The 23,648-nt window shown below is 42.3% G+C and overlaps 1 protein-coding gene across 7 annotated transcripts in view; it reads right to left on the bottom strand.

Annotated features, from left to right (window-relative positions):
- The window catches only part of kaznb (kazrin, periplakin interacting protein b), a 103,611-nt gene that overhangs the window by 54,703 nt on the left and 25,260 nt on the right, over window positions 1–23,648 (bottom strand). For 5 of the 7 annotated variants that reach the window (XR_004569300.1, XM_034219234.1, XM_034219233.1 and 2 more), the window contains exon 4: window positions 5,476–5,683. Coding sequence is in view for 6 of the 7 variants with exons in the window: in XM_034219234.1 (XP_034075125.1) it covers window positions 5,476–5,683 (208 nt within the window). In the remaining variant the exon portion in view is untranslated. Of the gene's footprint in view, window positions 1–5,475; window positions 6,174–11,533; window positions 11,552–23,648 lie in introns of those variants that run through there. The other 2 variants (XM_034219236.1, XM_034219235.1) reach the window with 2 other exon arrangements.

The following is a 23,648-nucleotide window of genomic DNA, read 5'->3' as shown; positions in this document are numbered from 1 at the left end:
TTTTTGCTGTTGCAGTTTCTATTACATGTCATTTGTTAGATGCTTTTATCCAAAGCGACTTACATACATTCAGTACTGTGGGCAATCCCCACAGGAGCAATTTGGGGTGAAGGGTCTTGCCCAGGGACACAACGACATGCTGACTGCAATGGGACTCGAACTTGCTACCCCCTGATTTGAAGTCCAGCGCTCCTCCACTGAGCCACAGCCGCCCATTCTATCCAAGTGCATATGCTGTCATACTTTTGTCAGGTTTCCGTGCCTTATTAATGTAGTTGATAATCATTAAATGTTTTGTATTGGTCTATGTTTATTCTAATTCAAAAGTGAGCACTCTAGGCCAAACGTTTACCAGCAATTCAGAGAATAATGACACATTGTGAGACCACTGCCTCTGTCTTTTTGAAACACTACAGTCCTCTAAATCCTCTTTAAATGTAAGCGTAAACCCTCTCACCCCCCTGGTGCCGGTATTCTCATCTGGTTTTGGAGAGTCCTAACTCTGCCATGATTAGTTCTTTACATGAGGGAGTCTAATGTGGAAGAGGAAGAGAGAGGGGTGAAGTGTTAGGGGAGTGAGGGGCTGCCTCTCTCTTGCTATTGTTTGGACACAGTTCCTCTCATGCTGCATTGACCACAGACAGGGCGTGGCTGCGGGAGGCCAGGCAGGAAATATGAGGAGGGGAGGGGGTGAGGTATTCGGGTGGTGATGGATACAGGGGGAAGGTTAGAGCCCATTGCATACTTTCCCTGCATGTGGACAGCGGACAGGAAGGCGGGTGGTCCCCTGTGAGCGTTACAGTGAGAGAAAGAGAAAGAGCTGGAGTGGGTGGGATTCTGCCCCAGTAGTTTGGCGCCCTGTTCCCAGCCCTACTCATGTGCGCGATGAAGTAATGAGAGACTCGGGGCCTCTGACAAACTCAGGCCAGATGGGGAGAGGATTCTTACCCACAATTACTCTGCAGCAAAGAGCATTAGAGTGCAGCTTCTCCTCTACTGAGAAAAGATAATCACTAGTTCTCTTAAGAGAACTCTTAATCAACAAGTTTTTTTCGCATACTGTACAATTTGGAGAATGTCTCAAAGCCTTAAGCTGTGTTATCTCTCTCTTCTGCTGAATTAAATAGACTGCCATGCTCTCCATAGCACCTTTAATAGGGTTGCAGAGTTGCAGAAAGTACTTTTAAACCAATCTGAATTCTCATTGTAATGTTTACTTTAAGGTTATGTCAATGTAAAAACAAATAAGGACAAAACTGGAGGGCATTTTACTTCCTAAACTGTTTTAAATGTTGTTTTAGTCACACTTAGCAAACAATACTGCTTAGAGAGTCATGTCTTTTGCAAATAATAAGGACAAATCCAAGGCACTTTTAGTCCTGATTACCATAAAAAGCACTTCATATTTAATAGCACTAACACTTGATAGCATAGAAACGCTGAGTTTCCTAAATGAATTTAGAATACCATAATGGCTGACCTATCAGTGTTAATTGTTTAAATGTGTTTATCAGAATACAAGAATAATAATGAGCCTCTACCACTGTCACTATGGAGAGGAAGCCGAGCAAGAAACACAACTGTAACAAATAAAATAAATAACGCACACACAACTATGAGTGTTTCATTAGGTTTCTGAAAAGTGCAATCTTTAGCTTCCATGCGCACATCAGAGATTTCTTTCATCTGACTATGTTTTATATTGTGTACCTTTAGCTTTCTATCAGTAAACTAGAGATTTTAAAACACAGGTGCTCATCTTTTGTTTCATCCCCTTTCAAGGCCTGGAAATGCTCCGAATGCAAGTCACCAAACATTGTCTATTTCGAAAATTAAATGTATTCAGATAATCCTGAACATCCAAAATAACTCGCCCTGAGCCCCTTGTTTTACCTTCACTGTGACTGACCCTGATGCTCAGGGACGAGTGAAACTGTGTCATCCATACTCCCCAAGCTGCATGAGTCACCAACGTCTGCCCCTGCTTGTGTTTTAGAAAGGTTTATGGATTAGTATTGGCAGATTCCCATGAGTGTGTGATGAGCCCTTTCTCACCGACAGACCAAGAGTATGTGAGTATAAATAAGGTAATATTCCATAATGAAGCACACATTGATTTTAGAGGACAACATTTTTTCATACAGACTCTGTTTCCTGAGACAAATGAAGTGCAAGCTGGATATGTTTCCGCCACAAGACGGACAATAGATATTGCAGCAATGCAGTCGATGCTGAAACATCCGCGTTGTTTGGGAACGTTAAACACAGCCTCTAAATCAATGTGATGGATTAAGAGGAAGGACTAATAATAAGAGGTGTGTCATCACCCCGACAATGAATACATAATGTCAACGGCTTGAATAAACAGAGGCAGGTCGTTCAGCCAGCTTTCCATTGACTCTAATATACTCGAAAAATAAGACATTAAACAAACACCCTTTTGTAAAACGATATATGCTTTGAGATATTACACAAAATATACAAAAGCAAGTTAAATCCTGATGCAGGGTATAGAGAAAGTTGCATTGACTGTATATAAAGGTGATTTAATCTCTTGTTTCTCATTATTACAGACCGAAGGCCAAAGGGAACAACAGGCTGAAGTGTTGTGTTTAACTTTACAGCCTTATTGGACATCTGTCAGAGACGTTATTGAAGCTCCAGAGGGAAACTGCAAAAATCCTGACATTTTGCCACAACATTAAAAAACCAGGTCTGTGGTGGCTGCTTTGATCCTGCACAGGACAGAGCCAACATTTGGACCAACAAACAGCCTGGCCTTGAGAGGGATGCACACCTAAAGAACATTTAATCTCCCTAAGCCACTGGACGCTGACGCTGGCTCATCTGACACCACACTGCCTAACCCGGCCGACAGATCTCTCAGAATCATCTTAAACTAAAAATCTTTAAAAAAACATCCTTAAGCTAAGCGGTTCCTCGGATCATCCCTCTTTATGCAGGCGAGGTGAGAGCTATGTGTGACTTTGGTGGAGAGGAGGGTGGCGGAGGGCTGAGTGGCTGTGTTTGGTTAAATCAATCACCTGACTGCTGGCCTGGCCTCTGGGAACAGGAAGTATGACATCACTGACATTCAGGAATGTGGGAATGTCAGGCTGCATGTTAACAGCAGAGAGCAGAGAGCGAGCCGGATGAAACGACAGATAACTCACTGCAGCCGAGTTATTCCAACTGTAAAGACTAAAGGCCAAGCTTAGCCCTGTGGTGTAAAAAGGCTACCCCTCATCTGAATGGGACCACTCTGTTGACCCATTGTCATCCAGCAAGTAAATTGACCTGGCTTTGCTATAGCTGAAGCGAAATAAAGGCTAATGCATCGGCCAATCAAATGCATGCAGATGGACATTCCTAATAGTTTACTTGGTAATATGTCTACTTCATCCTACTGAGGTTTACATCTCTCTTTATAAACTGTTTAATATTTGGGCATATATTAACCCTTTAAACACATACATCTATCACTCAACCTGTATTTTCTCAATATGACCTACTAACACAACCATTATTCTGCTGTTTCTTCCTCAGGCCAACAGATAGAGAAAAACTACTTGTGAGTTTTGTTACTCACTTAAAAAAAGCATAGACCACAACTGTGCAGCAGGATGCCTTGTCTGTGGACTATATGTGTACCTAGAGGATTAAAAGTATATTCTCTAGTCAGCAGAGTCAGCCCTGCTCCATTCTTGATTATGTACATTGAAAACTTCCAGTTTGCATACAAAATTCCTCCTCATGATGGTTGCTTTTGTTGATGAGGGCTCAAGAGAAAAAGCAGTAACAACAACGACATTCTTTTTCTCTCCAATAACTTTCAGCTATTGTTGTTGTGGTTTGTTCCCTGTGTGCTGCTGACCTTACACCACATCCTGATTAACTTCCCCCACTCTGCATGTGCTTAAAGGGGTGTAAAATCGAATAGTTTTTCAATCCCATAAACTTGGGGGACTGCAAGACACAATAGAGAAAGAATGCCCAATAACAAAGTCGTAAAGACACACATGGATTTAACCCGAAAATCACTGTGTCGTCGTTCACTCCCCATAATGGCAAAATGCATTCCTACTGTGAGATGACTCATTGTAAAATCAGTGCAGTTCATTTTTACTTGAAGACACACTAATGTTATACATTTTGAGAATGTGAACAAGCAAGACTGAGGAAACGCAGGATACACACACACGCATGCTTAGTGTAGCATACAAACAACCACAACAACACTCTCAAACCACATTTCACACAGATCAGCCTTTAGGGCCAGCAGCAGATATGAGGAGTCACCTGCTGCTAAACTACATATGCCCGACACAGGGAAGCACTTAATGGACAGTGACAGCCAGCTGCCTGGCAGGGTACGATCTCAATAACCTCCAGGCTGCATCACGTATCTGAGTCAAATACAGAGCACAGACACCCAGAGGCAAAAGACTAGCAACGTGAGGCCTTTTTTTATTCAGTTGCCTCTTCTATACTTCAGAAAGCCAAACTTTATGTTCAAGCAGCCAAAGAAAAGATAAATCTGCATCCCATCCCTCAGTGTATTCTGTTGGTAGCGTTAGTCTCTACTCGATATATTGATTTGATCAGACAAAGGGTAAAAGACAAACAAAATCAGATTAACTTCTCCTGTTCACAGTTGTTCCAATCATTACAAAATAAAATCCATCATTAACTAAACCAAAATGTCAGCTGTATAAATAAGCTTAACAGAATTTGTCATACAAAAGTTTATTAGAGACAGCCCAATCGTTTAGCCCAAGCTGAAGCACACATAAAATAACTATAAAAAAGCAACCGTCTTTAGGTCTGCAACAAATAAATACAATACAGTATTTATTAGCAGACTTAGGTTATAACTTAAAGGAGTAAAAGCAGTGCTATTAGAGTATGTAAGTATAACATTTCAGGATATGAAGCCAAAACGTCAACATTCCCATGAATACTTCAGTTTAAAGCTCATTCCACATTCATCACATCTCTTTCCCAGCTGAGTGCCATGGTGTCGGCAGCCCATCAGAGATGTTGGCATACAGTTCCTCTGCCTTAGGCTCAGTTTTAGACTCCTTGCCAGATTCGGGGAGAGCAGAGAGGGGGCCAGAGCTGGAGGGAGAGCAGCCCCAGAGGAGCCCAACTGCAGCCTGGGAAACCAAACCGGGACCGGCTCTGGCCCACGCTCTCTAACCCCAGCCCCTCCCGGCTAATAACAACACTCAGTCTGGCTCTTTTCCACTGTCATTCTGCTGTGGACTTTTGGGAAAAATAAGTCCGCGGTTGAACGGTTGGAATGATATTAGTCTCCCTGCTGCACATTCCTCAAATACTTCCCACTGTTGATTTCCAAACACTCACACATGTTCATGTTCTCACACTCACCGAGAGGCAGGGGATTAGGTGTGAGCGCACACACACTCACTCACATTCATTCACATACATACATGCACATGCTGTGACACTCACCCCGGTAATGGAGGCTGTCATCGTGGTGGTTGTACTGGTGATGGTTTTCTAAAGCGGGGGGGCTGCTGGCACCCAGTTCGGCCAGTCTGCGGCTGGTGGCGGAGAGCTCAGAGCGGAGGTTGGTCACTTCCTGACTGGCGGACTGGATAGCCCCATCAATCCTCTGAGCCAGATGTTTGTTGTCTTCCATCATTTTAAGAATTTTCCCCTGAGGACCAAATCCACACAGAGCAGCATGATGTCAAGTGGAGCATCAGAGGGGGTGAAGCTTCCTCCTCCTCTTATCCACCTCTCCTCCTCCTCCTCTTCCACCTGTGCTTCTTCTCCTACAGTTAACTTTGCACATATAAAGAAGAAAAAAAGCCAAAACGCCAGTCCCTCTTCTTCTGTTCTCCACTGAGCAGCACAGAGATGATGTCTACCTGTTACTGCACAAAGAATAACGTCTGTGTGGCCAAGCACCACACTGTCAGAAACGCATGTGTGTGAGAGATAGAGCGCGGGAAAAGAGAGGAAGAGAGAGCGTAAAGAGAGCAGAGGGAGAGAGAAAAAAGACAGAGGAGAAAGAGAGATTTAGCTCAGCGGGCGGAGGGGAAAGTGAGTGCTCCCGCAGAGGAGAATGTGCTGTGAGCAGCTGCTCTCAGAGAGGACCCAGCACACACTGAGATGACATGCAGCCTTTTAAATGGATTGTACCATGTGCTGGAGGACCAGGGGAGAGGGGGGGGACGCAGTTGGACTGAGCGGCTTTCCAGTAACTCTCTAACTACAGAGAGTGTTGTGTATCACACACCCTATGGAGTCTGTAATGAGTTAGCAATCGAGTCTGTAATCGGGAAAAGAACAGATTGTTTCTCTTTACTTCTTCCTCTCGCCATGTCCCTGCACTCTGAGCTTGGCAGCCGTTTTGAACCCTTTGACAAGAACTCATCAAACCCCGTATATCTTTTCACTCTCCCTTCCTCCCTCTCACTAACACACCCGCTGTCTTTTTGTCTCTCCCACCCCCTCTTTTTTCATCCCATTATATATTCATCTCTTTGTCCTGGGAAAGCTCACCCCCACATCAGTGGAAGGGGAAGGGGGCTGGCTCAAGGCGCCCAAGGGGAAAACATTTCAACTCAGAGAGCAAACTTAGCAGAGGACAGAGGCACAGCCCTCTAATGGGCTAAACAAAGAGGGGAGGCCCGGAGAATTACAATCGAGCTGTGGCGAGAACATAGTACAGCTTTACTACTTTGATCAAAAACTGTTGGAAGGATGCTTATCTGAAGGCACTGAAAACAAACACTACCACTATGAAGTCTTATCTGTAAAGCTGTACAAATTCCATCACACAAACACAAAAAGGTTATAGAGACGGGGTAGGCCGTTCATCTTAACTTAAAACAATTCCAGATATTGCTGAGCCATCACAACTTTGAATCTGCATTTGACATTTCATTTCCTAAAAAAACACATCCTGTCTCTGGCAAGAAACGGAGGCAGATGAGTGATACATCACTGGGAGGCTGTCATCCCGGGCTCGGGTGATAACGGCTCAATGCTCATTGGTATTCACACAATGGCAGGGAGAGACAAACAGAGATGGGACTGCAAGCGTGCGAGACTGACACAATGAGACACACAACTTGTTGGTTACACTGCTGGTCTGTTCACTGCTTTATGATGAAGTCCACACAGTGATGTTGTTACAGATCAGATCACGTCTACAACTATCATACTGGGGCCTGTTAGTGCGGCCCCTTTGGAGAATAATCCAACCTGCATGCCTTAACTTATCAGCTCCCTACAGTACATATTGTAGTGAATAAGGGTTGTGAGATATACTGTAGCAGTGTTGCAGTGAAACATATCTATGAATAATCTCCCAATAACATTTCCGAACCATTACTATACAACAATGTATTTGCTAGAGCGATATAGAAAAATACATATTCTGTCCACGAGAAAGGGAATTGATATCCCCAAAAAGTTTAACAGAGTCCATTATCGTGGCTGCATGGTTCAAACAAGAGCAATACATATCAATCACTCTTTCTCTGAGTCAGACTGTCACACACAGATAAGTGAATAGTACAAGCAAGCAACAATTGGTCCGCTCATTACAGGGAGATAATAATAAAACATATGTTTATAATGGTTTTTTTATATCCAGAATATATGATAAAAAAGTTCTCTGTACATTAAGACCAGGGAAACACAACCTAATTGTATTTTCTAAAATAACAAGTTTTCAAATTAGTAGTCTTGTTATTAGAGATAATTTAAAATCATATAACATTGGAATTTATACAATTCATCAACAATTTGAAGATGTCATCCCTGTTTAATTGTGCTTTAAATGATGTGGACCAAAAATATTATCAAAAAAAGAGTTAAAGATTCATAAACCAACATTGACCTGTTGGTGGCGCTACAAGAAAGATGAGAGAATCCCCAAACTGGAGGGATGACCAAATATCCTGGAAATCCATAGTTGTCCAGATATTTTCAGTCCGCTTGTTTTATCATCTGTCCTCTTCTTGTCTCTATCCTCTCTATTATATAACCTTTCTGTTTATATAATCCCTGCCATTCAACGTAAAACCGATGACAAGCAAACAATTATTTCAGTCACTCGAAAAGACATACTCCAGAAGTGGCATGTTGGATCATCACATGTTAGCAGATCATTATCACCGTCTAGACAGACACGTCCCTGTCCGCGATTAGTGCACTGGCCCTGATTTTAGGCTGATTAGCAAAGGACAAATGTAGCACGATGTGTAGCTCAGGGCGGGGAGGAGGGCCGTCTCCATGTCTCGATTTACACAGAAGGGTCCCGTTATTCCAACTGGTTCTGTTAAACAATGTGACTGTTAAGTGTTCCTTCATGTGAAGCCACAACCACAGTCTGCTGTGAGCTATGCGAGTGCTTTCAAACGCTCAACTGTGGAATGCGAGGAAATGAATGATTTTGGGGTCGAGGGTCAGGACATGTCCCAGATACACATCAATAACTAGATGGATACTTTGACGATGTCAAAGTCCTCTTCTGTCTTCACAACTTCAGTGAAAGTCTGTGTGGACAACAGACCAGTGCAGGAACTTGGTTTACTCTCTTAAATAACCAGTTCTCCCGCCAGTGCTTCAATGGATCTGCTTCACTCTTCCAAACTTAGCCGAGTGTTTGTGTTGTTAGTTTGCTCTCTTGTTTGATGCTTTTAAATGGGAAGTTTAATGAAGTGTGCCAAGGGTGTGCAGTTAAAAAGAGGTATTGATAAACAGTCACCATGACTGTCTGCCTGGGTTAATTGAATATCGACTAATCCTCTACACCAGTGGTCCCCAAACTAAGGCCCGCGGGCCGGGTACGGCCCGCCTCCACATTTGGCCCGGCCCCCTGAACAATACCAGAGACGCATTATGATTTTTATTTTTTTTATTTCTTTTGTATTTCTTTTTTTTCAGTCTGGCCACGCGAATCCTAGACTAGCCCCTGTCAAAATGTTGTGACCTGCTCTATCGAAATCAGTCGCATTGACCCGAAGACACCTTTTGAGTTGTATACACTGCTGGAAAGAGGATATTCCTAGCTATCTAATGATATCAGGATTGTTTTTGTACTTCAAATATTAAGCGAAATATGTCACATTATATAATGACTGTCACCGAGTCATCATTTTGAGAAAAAGGCCTTCAAAGTTGTCTCTTCTCTGGAATCCATCGATCTGATTGATTATTAGCAAATGATCAAAATACTACAGAGGGAAGATATTTTCGTTTGGAGGGGAAGCTCGCGAGTGTGTGTGTATACGTGTGAGTGTGTATGCTTGTGTAATTTTGCGTTTGTGTGTATTGTGTTTGTTTCCCGGGGAAAACACTCACGAGAAACACCGGCTGTTGTTATGCCTGCCGTTCTCCGCTTGTAATTATGCCGAAGCTTCAAAGTTGTATTTATCATCTGAATTTGCCGAAACAATTTTAATATTCTGAAAGCCAAGACTTTATTTAATTGAAATCAGATGAAAACAAACTGTAACGGACCCTGCCGTGTTATCTATGATTACTATACTCTTACATTCATAATTTCAGCGGAGTGAGGGGGGGGGGCGGCGCTGCGGAAGAGCAGATTGCGAGTGAGAAATAAATAAATTGGAAATAAAAGTTTCATATTCTGAAAGCCAAGTCTTTGTTTGTTTAAAATCAAACAAAACACCCGAACCCCGAAAAAATAGTTTTTTTTACGTAAATCCACGTTTATTTTTGAGAGATTCTGCTCTGACAACTAAGCTAAACTTTTACGTGTTAAGATTGTGCACGGCACAACAGAAAGTTACAGTAATTTTCAATGGACTTTTTTTCTGTGAAGAACCCAGAGAGGGTTATTTGGTTGTTATTTATTTCATTAATAGTGTTATTATTTATTTCCTGACTTTTTTTCTGTGAAGATCCCGGAAAGGGTTATTAATATTTGGTTATGTGTGGCTTTCTAGAAAACAATAAATGTTTACGTTTAGACACCCATGCGATCGTCACACTTTTTCTGTTACAAACTGACCCGGCCCCCATCAGAGAAGGGAAAAGTTATGTGGCCCTCACAGGAAAAAGTTTGGGGACCCCTGCTCTACACACTGGAATGCTTTCCATTTTTTCCCAATTGGAAAGTAATTTAGGGCCCTGATCAAGTATTTATACAGGTCCAATGAGGGGCCTGGGGAAAACATCCACTTCACTCTACTAGACTCGTAATGTCCATCAAATCCGATGAGTAAAATAAAGTTAAAATGCCTGTCAGGGTGTGAATATATGTGAGGAGGAGATGTCTCATTAATATCCAGAAAAAATAAATGTGTTAGCAGGTCTATTATGTCACCCCATTGAAAATGAATGAAATAATAGTAAAACGCAGCTATAATAAAATATGTCTTCATAGGAGAAAGATTCATTTCTAAAGAATGATGTGCATGTATAAACACTTTTAAAATACATGTTGTATCTATCATGTAGTGTGTAATAAAAGGGAAAGGAAAAGTGTTTCCATGTAAGGCTCATAAGGACTTCAGAACATACAGTGAGATAGAGTATGTCAAATACTCACAGTTTTTACAGATGTACCAATACCCTACACCTAATTAAAACAATTGTTGTGGATAAGCCTAACAAGCAGTAAAAACAACATTGATTATTATCACCTTATAAAGTTAGTATTGCTAACAGTTGCAATTATGTCTGTAAATGCTCTTGTCCAATAAAATATATTTAATGATTTCTAAATGAAACCTCATTTATGAAATGGAATTATTTGGGGTTCATTCCATGGTCAAATAATAACAGGCCTCTTCGCTTAATTGGCTCCAAGAATGGGAGAAACGCTTCCACTAGGAATGAGGCCCCTTCAACAGCCAAGGAGCATCTCTGGAGGGCTTATATAACATTATGTCTGTTTATGTATCTCAGATAGATACTTGAGAAAGTATGTTGCAGCCTTTACATAAAGTAGAGCTGCTCTCAATCCAAAACGTCACAGGTGGCAGTTCTGAATCTCACAATCTTCAGTGTACTATGGACTGAAGCAAAACAGCAGGTTTCAGGACATTTTATTCTGGAACTGAAATGATCTTGGTACACAACACGCCATCTGCCAACATCAGAGAGAACAAGACTTTTGACTTTTACTTAGGCAGGTACACTTGCACTCTGCATTTAGATTTTACTTGTGTACGTTCACCAGCAGTGTAGTGTGTTTATATGTGTATGAAAACAGAGTAAGAAAATGGAAAAAAGTGCTGCATCAAAAGGACGAGAGGAACAAAGTGTCCTTTTAAAAAGGACCATTTTGCTTTCTTTTGTCCACATTCGTGGCAAACAAGACACTAGTCGGATCGAAAATGGCACCACTATCCCACAGCAATAAGGCAGCACGGACACGGGTGTACATCATCTTCAATGATGGTTGATTATTTTGTTTACTACAATATATGCAGATGTAAGACACAACAAGATCATCAAGCATGCATCAGTTGACAGTGAGTAAACATAAAAAGCTATAGAAAGCTGAGTTACTGTCACTTACAGTTCAATGCTTTGAGTCTTCTCAGCAGATTTATCAAAAGCGAATGTCAGTTGGAGGAAATGGGTATTTATGTCTGTGCAAGTGACGGGGAGAGAAAGCATTTTGCCCCGAGTGGTGACACGCAGGGACAGAGGGCCATTGATGGAGTAAACAGTGAATGGCAGGGAGCAGAAACTAAACTCTTGTCTCTTTGTCTGTGTGTCGCTTTTCCTTTCTGTCTCTTTCTCCAACTCCACCAGCTGACTTATTAGTTAGATAAGAACTTTTTTATGTTGTGGAAAATTTGACGTAATGGACTTTGTGTTTTATAAAGTGCAAATTATTTGTATTAGTTATTGACTAAAACAAATGCTGTTGCATGCTGTTGATGGTTCACCATCACAACCTTTGAAGTGACAAGGCTATAATCTGTGTACTGCCCTATTATTTTATTTAGCTGGAACAATTTGCTGCTTAGGTCTTACTACTTAGTTTGGAAGGTACAGCTCTGGGTGTAAAGTCAAAGTCAACTTTATTGTCAATCTTTCAGTTTGTGTGTACAGACAGAGAGATCGAAATACCGTTTCCCACAATCCCGAATACAAAAAAATACAAATATATATAAAGATATGTATACAAATATGTATATGCCTATATACACACAATCAACAGACACATGAAAGCTTTAGCGCAAGTTCAATAAGGAAGACCTAACACGAGTCCCTTACACGTCACTCTATGGCTCCCTTCCCCCCTCATTAAATATGAGGGCGTCACCCCTCAGCAGCCAATAGCTGCACATGCTAAATGCCTTAAATGGTTAAGTAGTTGCAATACAATACTCCTTCTCGTGAGAAAAACCGTAAGAAACAACTAGCTCAAGATGTCCAACTCGGACAATTCGGAACACGAACCTTCTCTGGAAGTCTCCGATCCCGGTTCGGCTCCCCACAGCGGCTTATCAACAGAGGCAGACTTCCTCATCGCTCGGCTCCTGCAGCAGGGCTTTCCCACAGCCCCAGGCCTCACTCTCTCTCAGCTGCGATAGCTCTCGGACCAGGTCTCCAGCGTAGCTCCCCAGTCCGGCAGCAGCTCCAGTCAGCTCCCCAGAGAGCAGGACGAGGCCGCAGCCGCGGAGGTAAAAAAGGGCAGGAAGTCGAGCCCTCCAGGATCCCGTCCCCCTCCAAAAATCCACCCCTTCTCAGGCTCGCCAGGCAGGGAGTGTCACACCCCTTAGGAGAGTAGCGCGGCCGGCTCCCTGCAATCCCTGGCTAGCTCCATGATAGCTATCGATGCTCGCCTCCAGGCTCTGGAAGACTCCGCCACAGGAGCTTCAACTTCCGTTGCACTCAGGTACTAGTTTTAACGAAAATGTTTGCACTCACCCTTACACAGGGTTGGGTTGTAACGGAATACATGTAACGGTGTTACGTAATCAGAAAAAAAAAAAATCAGTATATTCAGCTGGTGTTACATTTGAAAACGAGTAATCTGAGTGCAGTTACTTTCGTAAACCTGAAGTGAATACTTATTGGAATTATTGGTGGAAAGTTTCCTCACAATGTAATATTCATTACCGGCAGAACCGTGTGCACAGCGCTGCAGCGTATCTGCGAGCAAGAGATGCAGCGTGTCCGTGAGACCCCGCCCCGCACGCAGATGAGAGAGAGAGAGAGTTCTCTTTCAAAACATATTGGAAGGTAGAAACGGAGATGTTTAGATAAAACGTGGAAGATAACGTTTATGTAGCATTTATTTATTGTCGAAATGATGACATTTATAACGGGATCAAATCTAACTGAATGGCCTGCTGCTGCCGAATGCAAAGTTTTAAAAGTTATTACATCGTTTCAGATAATAAATAATAATGATAATGCATTCTATTTAGGGGCGCCTTTCAAAGCACCCAAGGACACCTTACAATGCATAAACTTTTCCAAAGAAAGGTTTTAAGACAGTACAAAGAATGCAGTCCGGGTGAGTTTTTCTTTTTATGTGCGGTGCAGATGAGAGAGCTGTCCAGAATGACACTAAAATGTTGTGTTTGTGCTCTTCATAAGCCATTAAAACAGTAAAATACGTGTCTCCCGTTCACCAAAACATACCCATCTGTTATGGAAAAGAAAGTATTCTAAAGAGAAAGAAAAGATAAAAAAGAAAAGATAAAAAGAAGAGGAGGAAAGAAAAAGAGAAGAAAGTATTCTAAAAGTAATCTGCCACCGGTACCGGCGGGATTGTGGTTAGTTTCTGATGCGCAGAAGAAAAATCTGGCCCACCCTATATTTTTACAGGCCCACCCTAAAGTACATTTCTGCCTACGCTACTGGTCCGCACAGCAGCAACAACCAATCACATGAATCTCTTGCCCCCGACACACAAAGCAATAGCAATGTTAAAACTAAGTAAACTGGAAGAAAAAGAAAAAAAATCCCCAACAGGCGAAAACCTACCAGTTTCACCCACTGTCTCTGCCTCCTCCCTCCATGCCTCGCTCCTCTGGTTTGTATCCCGGTAGATGAACAGAGACTGATCATACAGCACCGGGTGATTCACTACCGCTATAATGAATTTTCCCTCAAATTTTCGGAATATGAGGAATGACCTGCGTAGTCTCTCCCAGCATACACACGGTCTGATTGGCTAGCGCTTGTACTGGCAGATTTGCATAAACGGGATTTCATTGGCTGACGCTCCTGCCGAGGCGCCAAAAGTTGAACATTGCTCAACTTTTTGAAGCGAGCAACGCCAGCAAACGCTCCACGTCGCTTCCCAAAATACAGTTCTGCTAAAAGTGACGTCACCCCATTCAAAGTGAATGGGCAGAAGCGTTTGGAAGCTCTAACGCACGCCATCGTGTGGACGGGCCGTCACAGTGGCTCTGCGCCAGAAACATAAAAAAATAAAAAAATAAACTAAAAACATTCTGGAATATCACCCCTCCACTCCCATTAACATCCCTCAGCTAGCAGCTGCGCTATCTACTCACCCAGATTCCGTGTTTGTTGACTATCTCCTGTCAGGGCTCTCCCAAGGCTTCAGGGTAGGGGTCCTCCCATCTCCCACAGTGACTTTCGTAGCAAGAAACTTACAGTCAGCCGCTAAAGAACCCAACATAGTTTCCCAGCTCATCGACAAAGAACTTCTCAAAGGATATATAATCGGTCCTTTTAGCTCCTCCCCCTTCTCAGTGTTCCGTTCCAATCCCATAGAAATAGCCACACGTAAATAAAAGGCTGATTTTCGATCTGTCCGCTCCCTGCTCCGGCCCATTCTGCAGCGTCAATAGCAACATCCCTCCAGATCAGTTCTCCCTTCACCATGCCTCAGTGGATAATGCAATAAAGATGATCAAGTTCACAGGGCACGGAGCTCGGCTCTCTAAAGCGGACATTACCGATGCCTTCAAACCATCCCCATTCATCCGTCTCAGTGGAACTTGTTCGGTATTAAGTGGGAGTCCAAACTCTATCTTCGCCGTTCGCCTGACCTTCGGGTGCAGAAGCAGCCCCCGCATCTTCAATTCCTTCTCGGAAGCACTCTATTGGATCCTGCTGAACATCGTCAGAATCCCCTCCGTCCTTCACCCACCGGACGACTTCCTCCCCATAGACCCGCCACAGGACAGCTCAGGGATCTCACTGGCCAAGCTTAAACACTGCTTCAGGAGTGAGGTGTCCCTCTCTCCAAAGAGAAAACGTTAGGTCCCGACACACGCTTAGAGTTCTTAGGCATCATCCTCGACTCCATAGACATGAAGGCGTCTCTCCCCTCCGACAAATTGCAGCGCATCCGGGACATCACCAAGTCATACTGCGAGCAACAAGTTATCACAAAACAACAGTTGCTCTCCCTTCTCGGACACCTCAACTTCGCCATGCACGTCATCCCCCAGGGGCGCTCGTTCATCTCCCGCCTCCTGGACGCAGCATCAGCGGTCGACAACCTCCATGACTACGTTTTCTTAGACGAAGGCTGCCGCTCAGACCTACGGTTCTGGTCCCTCCTGCTCGCCCACTGGAACGGAGTTACTTTATTTTACGATGGCCTCGTGCGTTCCTCTGACTCAATGAGGTTCTTCACGGATGCCGCCCATCCATGGGTTTTGGGGGTTTCTTCCAGGGAGAGTGGTTCGCAGGGTCATGGCCCCGTCAATTTCTACCTCAAGCAAGTTCTCATTAAATCCGGCCTATCACCCATATCATACCCGGGGCATTCCTTCAGGATAGGTGCAGCCACCTCCGCTGCTAATCAAGGTCTCTCTACCTCATCCCTACAACAACTAGGACGGTGGTCCTCCTCCGCCTTCACAACCTTCATTCGTCCGGACATCAGCGCCGTACGGGCTTCCCAAAGATCTCTCAGACCCTAACTATGGTAGTTATACATATAACTGGTGGTGGCTCATAAACACATTCACAAGTATACATGTCTCACTAAGGTTCCCGATATTCAAAACTGCATTCCTGTCCTAATTCCGCGGCCCCCGCCTACAGGGAATAATGTCTCGTCTCACGCTGCAACTACATGTAACGGGCTTCATCTCCGGCACACAGGTATTTCATTCCCAGGCCTTGCTCAAACGCATCAGTGTAAAATGTATTTCCTGCAGTCTGCGTGGACTCGGGCCACCGTACACTCCGGTGTCAGTTACAAAACAAAGGAAAATAAAGAAAGAGAAAAGAGTAAAGAAAAAGATATATATATATATATATATATAGCCTGCGAAGTCAGGCGTGGCGGAAGGCCACCGTACACTTCGGTGTCAGTTACAAAACAAAGGAAAGAGAAAGAAAGAGTAAAGAAAAAGATATATATATATATAGCCTGCGAAGTCAGGCGTGGCGGAAGGCCACCGTACACTTCGGTGTCGTAGCTTCGGGCTACCGTACACTTCGGTGTCGTGGACGTTGGGCCACCGTTACAAAACGAAACCGCTCGCTCCTCGGCGTAGTCAAGCCCTGCTGGCCAGGCATGTGACCTGCAGGTCGTTTTCAGGTAAGACCGGCACTGATTTCGGCAGTCAGAGTCTCAGCATGACCCGTAAGCTCCGGCAGTGATTCCGGCACTATGTCGCTCATATACGTGTTAATCTATTATCTTTCCTTCCCAGATCACCAGTCACCCCACAAGGTAAGCAACTCAGTTCATCTCAGTATTCATACTTCACTGGTTTTGGGGATTTCATCGGAGCGGTGCTTTCCCTCCTGAATGATTATCCTGCAAACCGGGGCCTAATCGCCAAACACCATTACATTCTCCTGTTGTATTATCATGGCAATCATTTCATTCATATGACGTGTAAACAATAAATATGTAATTCTTACATCACGTCTCTCCGGTTTGAAATGAAAGCTTTAGCGCAAGTTCAATAAGGAAGACCTAACACGAGTCCCTTACACGTCACTCTATGGCTCCCTTCCCCCCTCATTAAATATGAGGGCGTCACCCCTCAGCAGCCAATAGCTGCACATGCTAAATGCCTTAAATGCCTGCTCTTCCTCCCTGTCAGTTGTCATTTGCAGATGACCGCAACCCGCCTCCACCCCTCTCGCCTCCTGTCTCCTTCAGGACAAAGCTAAACCTTCCTCCTTCAGACTGGTCTCACCTACTCAGCACCACCACCAGTGTCTAGACCCCGGGGATTTCATCGGAGCGGTGCTTTCCCTCCTGAATGATTATCTTGCAAACCGGGGCCTAATCGCCAAACACCATTACATTCTCCTGTTGTATTATCATGGCAATCATTTCATTCATATGACGTGTAAACAATAAATATGTAATTCTTACATCACGTCTCTCCGGTTTGAAATGTATGCATTATGCACACATTAAGACATAAATAAAAGCACAACAATCAATATATACAAAATAACAGTCACTTCAATATCTTTGGGGATTACTTTACAAATGATCTGAATATCTTTATATTTAACTTAATAACACAGCCAAAGAAAAAGACTTTGATTAAGTCATAGCATCTTAAACAAGACACTTGATCATAAGGAGTACTTCTCATCCTTTTAACCTGGTCCATCAAATGCACCCATCAGCTTCTGACCTCGCTATACACTGTGGTCTTTAATCACTGAGAGCTCAAACTATCTGCCGTTTACCATCAACAGGTAGCTAAACAGTAGAAAGCAGCTGATTCACTCCTCTGCGGCTTGAACTCTGGCTGAGGGCTTAACTCTCCTCCCTTGTGCCGGCCTATGGAGACTGAGATAACACCTGCAGAGCAACGCCTATTATCTGCTGTCAAACTCTGCACGTCTGTCCCCCAAAGTCCTCCCTGAGTTCCACTCCAACGCCTTGCAGCCACGTCCTTCTCCCATCTCTGATAGTCTGGTAATAATAAACCGTTTGACATCCTCTCCACTTGACGATAGCAGTCGACAGGGTTGTGGATGAAACGCAGTGCCAGGGGCCTTGATGAGGATCAAGATAAAGGCTCGTCTGCAAGACTCTGAGGGAATGGACGAGAGAGAGGAGGATCTGGCTATAATGAAGTAAAATACCTTAGGGAAGGGAAATATACGTCTGATGTTGGAGAAAAAGAATACAGAAAATGGTATTCCTCCACTGTTTCACACTTTTTGCTTTTCTTCTTGACCCCTCGATCACACTTCTGCTCCCTGCTGGCTGTTTTCTGTCATTGCCTCTTCTCCCAGCGGTCCCCATTATACACTGCCAAACCTCATCCCATTATGTCTTCTCATTTCCACTCTCCCTCCATCATACTTTTGTATTAACCATGCAGACATGAAAGCTGCAGTCACATTATGGCATTCAGATCGTGGCAAGGTAAAAAATAGGGAGGGCATTGATACAAAAAGGTGCATGTTTAGCACGTAGCGTTTCCCATTCAGCCATTTTCCTGATGTCTAATTGAGTTCCTCACCCCTGTCCTTGTTCTCTGCTCTCTTCTGCAGAAGTCGTTATTACACTGTGATGTTGAGGGAATGAGAGATGTACTTATAGCTTGCAAGAGATGGAAAAGATAGCTGACTGTGTTATAATCATCAACATAATTAAAGTGTCATTTAAATTAATCAAAGTAACAAAGAATTGTTGGCGTATCTTTTGTCAGATTTATCACAGTCCTGATACAAAGGAGAACAAAAACAGCTATAACTATTGACCAGCTGTTCAATAAAACAGAAGAGATGTCTCTACACGAGGAAATCTCTCAAGGTAAAATATTTTCTACAACACAAGGAGAGCCTCATTCACTGCCAAACAATCCTCCATCCATCTCTCTCTCTTTCTTTTCAGAGCAGCAGAGTGAGCTTCAGAGGGCAACTGCAGTGGAAATCACCCCGACAGAGCTCTCCCTGTTGATTTACGATATACGTTTAGTTATTTAATGGCTAATCATGGCAGGACGCTGGGAGCAGGTTAGAGTACACCTCCCAAAAAAACTGGGCAAGTCTTGGATAAAGAGATGAAGGGGCAGGACTGCTGTCTGGCTTGTTCTGTAAATAATAAGAGAGTTTGGGATACGCTTGTATTCAAGGCTGACATATTAATCTCATACAAATCGAAGAAAGGAAGCTCATTTAAGGGAGTAAGCCTAATTGAATGTTGATAAAATAATCTAATTTGCTTTCTTGCTGAGGGTTAGATGAGAAGGTTGATACCACTTTCAATTATGTACGGTAACTATGAAGCTATAGCCAGCAGACTGTGACAAAAAACACTAACACAACTAAAGCTAACACAGTGTTTGTTAATATTAAAGTGGCGATAAAAACGTTTGCTTTAACTTATGATTATGAACTTTATGTTAATTGCAATGTGTTATAGCAACCACCAGCACTAAGATAAGCCTTGGTTCACGATCTCCCTATCACAATAAGAGCACAAGACATACAGTATATACACTGCATTTTGTCATTAGGCATATAACAAATAGAAACCACAAGGTATTCTCAGGTAACAAAATAACTACAGTAATGTTTACGATGTAAACTCTACCCTGCAAAAGAGATGCAATGGTGGAGAAGGAAAGGAAGGTGAAGAGGCAAAGGGATAATGGCATTAATTATACTAAGCTACATCAGTAGGTGACAAAACCTGCCGACTTGGGTGTTTTACTCTGCCTTTATCACAGCACTGAGATTGGGTTTTTTAGGTTGAATTGCATTTCTTTCAGTTATTTCAAGCTTTGGAGAGTAGACAGGCTGATAACAGAAGCCATGTTTTTTTAAGTAGATCAATCAGAGTATATCTTCTTGTTATAAGAAAAAACAACTGACGGAATTTTTTTTTGACAATGTTTAGAAACAAAAAGTGTGTCCTGTGTTGTTGATAGCGATATCAAATAGCGAAGTGTATTTACCAAATGTTAAGCAATGGTTTTAAGTGAGCAAAGCTTGTGAGAAGCATACAGTTCCAGATGCCATACAGTCCATCTACAGTGCAGTCTGCAGTGAAAACATTTAAGCTGAGACCAAACAAGAATCTTCTGCACCAAAAAAAGGCTTCTCCCAGGTTTAATGTAGCACTGCAGGCAAATAACTGACTGACAGGGTTAGAGGGAAGAAATCCATGGAGTGCTGAGGAACAGATTAATCCATATCTGACGGAGAGCTGCCTCGGTACAGTGTATTGATAAGGAGCTTATCCCCTTGTCTGTGTGTGTAAAGGCACGTCTGCAGAGCCTATTGATTAAGAAACTCATCTTACTATCATGTGTTCCCACTTCAGAGGACAGCTCCAATGAATAATAACACTAGAGACAAAAATCACTCCATCACTGCTTTATCTGTGTCTTAAAGAGGCTACTTTGTATGCAAACCGATACACTGGACACTTTTTCCAATTTCTTCAGTGACATACCTTCAGTCCCCTTCTTATCAAAAATGCATATTGCATAAGCCTGTCCATTTACTGTCTCAGTTGTGTCTTTATGCACCACATTTTCCCCCAAGATGACAACAAACATCTCAAAGTTTATTAAAATTGACAACATAGAGACAAATTGCTGTTTCATTGTTAACGATACAATAAAAGCCCTGTGGCACCAAGAGAATTTTAAATTGTTCCTAAGAACTACAAGTCGCTATGTGCTGGGAATTAGTTCCATTATTTGCTGAAGCTAATACTACAAGATATGGACGTGTTGGAACAAGTTGAAAAATGAGCAACAAGGGAAGAGGAGAGGAAGATAAATAAGGCAGAGAAATGGAAGGGCACGGTGTGAAAGAGACGAGGATGGAGCCAAAAACATGTGAAGTTGCAAAGTCATTTATTATATTTCAACATTTATCTCTGCGAGAGAGAGAAGAGTTATCAGGGAGACTAAATTGAAAGACATTCAAGCGTGCAGTAGGAGTCAGTAAAGGGAACATTGAAGAGCAGACCGGAGCAAACTCTCTCAGTATTCCAGGCTTAGCATATTGTGCTGCATGGAGTGCCTGTCATGCACATATATGCACTGTGTGCACACACACACACACACACACACACACACACACACACACACACACACACACACACACACACACACACACACACACACACACACACACACACACACACACACACACACACACACACACACACACATACATGTACCCACATACATGTACCCACATACATATGCACAGGCAGGAATGGTTCAAACATTAAAATGCAAAAGCAATTAAAGTGAAGCCACAACAGTGCAGAAGAAGTGCCAACCTGACAGCAGGACTTTGATTGTTTTAATTAGCAATATGGCTGACTCATCCATGAATATAATTGAAGGAAAAGGAGGTTCTTTTTGTCTGCCCATAAACCTGTTTTGAGCATCGACTACAGTAAAAGGGGTACAACTACTTTACATATGCTTTAGTGCAAAAGGGCAAAGCATGTATGCAAATGTATTTGGATAGACAAAGTGTGCTGATGAGATACTTTTGTATTATGTGTTTTATCTATTGGCTCCAACTTATTCTAATTGTAAATGTATGTGATTTAACTGCATGTAATAAGCTGGCTCCTGCAGGAGCTGGGAATTGCATTAATCTGCATGCTAAATTAGTTTGAATCCGAAACTTGTCTGGCTCAGGGAGTTGAGCCTTTGTAAGGGATTATAGCGGGGCATTAATACTAATATCCATGGAAAGAGAAATCCATGAAATGTTTCTTTCTGTTTCTAAATGTGTTGCATGTGGGTAAACTAATTACCAAGGTATCATTTTACATTCAAGCTGAAGAGATAAATATGCTACAGAGTATGTACCCAAACATTTTCCTTGCAGTCATGTCCCTGTGTGTTTATTGTCCTTGGTGTTTAGCGTGTTTGCATCTAATAAGACTTTGTTTGAGTGCTTTGTGTGTGCATGTGTTTGTGTAAATATGTATGCTGCCTCGCTGTTTGTATGTGTAGGTCAAGCAGGAAGGACAAGAATAATATTGGTTTATCCACAACCAAAGGCAGTTTGTTTACCGAGGACTGCAATTTTTCAAGACCTTAAAATCACCTTTCATAACACAAGCATGTGAAATCTTAATGGTCATCCTGCTAATCCCTGAAGGGAAACCCCATGCCTTGACAGAACCACAGATCAGACAGAGAGGCTGCAGAGTGCAGTGCAATTACACTCAAATACATGTCCACACTGTAGGTCCACCTCTGTTTGCAATCGCATAACATTTGATAAATACAAAAAGATTTTCACCCTCTAATCTGCTCAAATGTATACATTGTGTATATGTTTATATATCTATAAATGTTGTAAATAAAGTACATCATGCTGTAAAATGGCATCTATTAAAAATGTGTAAAACTCTGTAAAAATTCATAAATCTTTGAGGTTTTTGTTCCCTGTTATTTCCATAAGGACTTATATGTTCTGCTCTACTCAAATGTCTACCTTGCATTATTCCGTATTCTTCATTATAAACTACTAAATTGTTTTTCTATATATATTGTAGAAATAATTGTCATTGCCTGTGTTATCTTCTTGCAGCGCACAAACTGCAGGGAGGTGGTAGGCGTGGATGGTGGGAGTACAATGTCTCCTCATTATGTTGATAATAAGACTTCAGTAATGTTTGCAGCTTTGTGAGGCTGTACTGAGAAACAGCGATCCTTCAGCTAAATGATCCAAACCTCAGCACGCTAACATGTTTAAAATGACGATGATTACATGCTGATGTTTAGCTGGTCATTTTTAGGAGAGCCTATGATATGATCTTGAGCTGCTAGGATGAATTGATAAATCAATACTTGGAACAACATTTAACTTATATATATATATATATATTTAACTCATATATATAACAGTAAACACTTTATCAGGTTTGGGGCATCCGAGATTGATACAATTCCAACTTTTAAAGCCTAAATATATTTATTAAACATCCATGCTATAAAATGGGTATTCACTTGTAAGTGTACTGACATGCATTAACTTAACTGTTCCAGTTTTTGTAAGTTTGACACAGTTTGATCGAAAAGTAGAGGAAGCCAGAAGACTAAATGAAGCAGCGATTTTAGCCATTTAGAGCTCCTAAATTGTCCCACTAGAGGTCCATTTTCAAAACAGCTCCAAATCAAACATTTCACTTTTCTTTATTGTGAACGATGTGAACTGCTTTAAGCTAGACACAATGGAAACCTGCTGAGTCTCATTTAGCAGGAAAACCTCATGGAACATGAAAAGAAACATTGTAATACAAATGTTAATGTGGAGACTCAAAAGAATGACTTGAGGCTACATGCAAGAATAGAACATCTTAAACTTCTGATGACCTACACAGTGCATTAAGTCGGATCCTATGAGATCAAAATATGTAGATCCTAATTTTGTTTCATTCATCTTTAAATTATAACATTAAAAGTGAATTTAGACCTCAAACCTGATTACGAAGTTCATTCACAGTGGGTGACAGAAATGTCGAGTATCACCTTGCCTCCAAAGAACAATTAGAGCCACTTTTTTAAAAGCACTTGCCTGGCAGTTTATGTTAGGGTTGCAATAGGACAAGTATCCCATTAAAATATCTTCTGCCGAGTTCATTAAAATACCATCTGCTCAACAACAAAATAGCAAAGATTCATGAGAGAGCAGATTGCTCTCCAAGGAATTGTTTAAAAAAAGTTTAGATACAGTAATCTGGCAACAGCTCTGAATGATTATGCATGCTG

The sequence above is a fragment of the Gymnodraco acuticeps genome, unplaced genomic scaffold (genome assembly GCF_902827175.1).
Source record: "Gymnodraco acuticeps unplaced genomic scaffold, fGymAcu1.1, whole genome shotgun sequence".
Classification (NCBI taxonomy): Eukaryota; Metazoa; Chordata; class Actinopteri; order Perciformes; family Bathydraconidae; genus Gymnodraco; species Gymnodraco acuticeps.
This window is presented reverse-complemented; position numbering and strand designations above follow the sequence as displayed.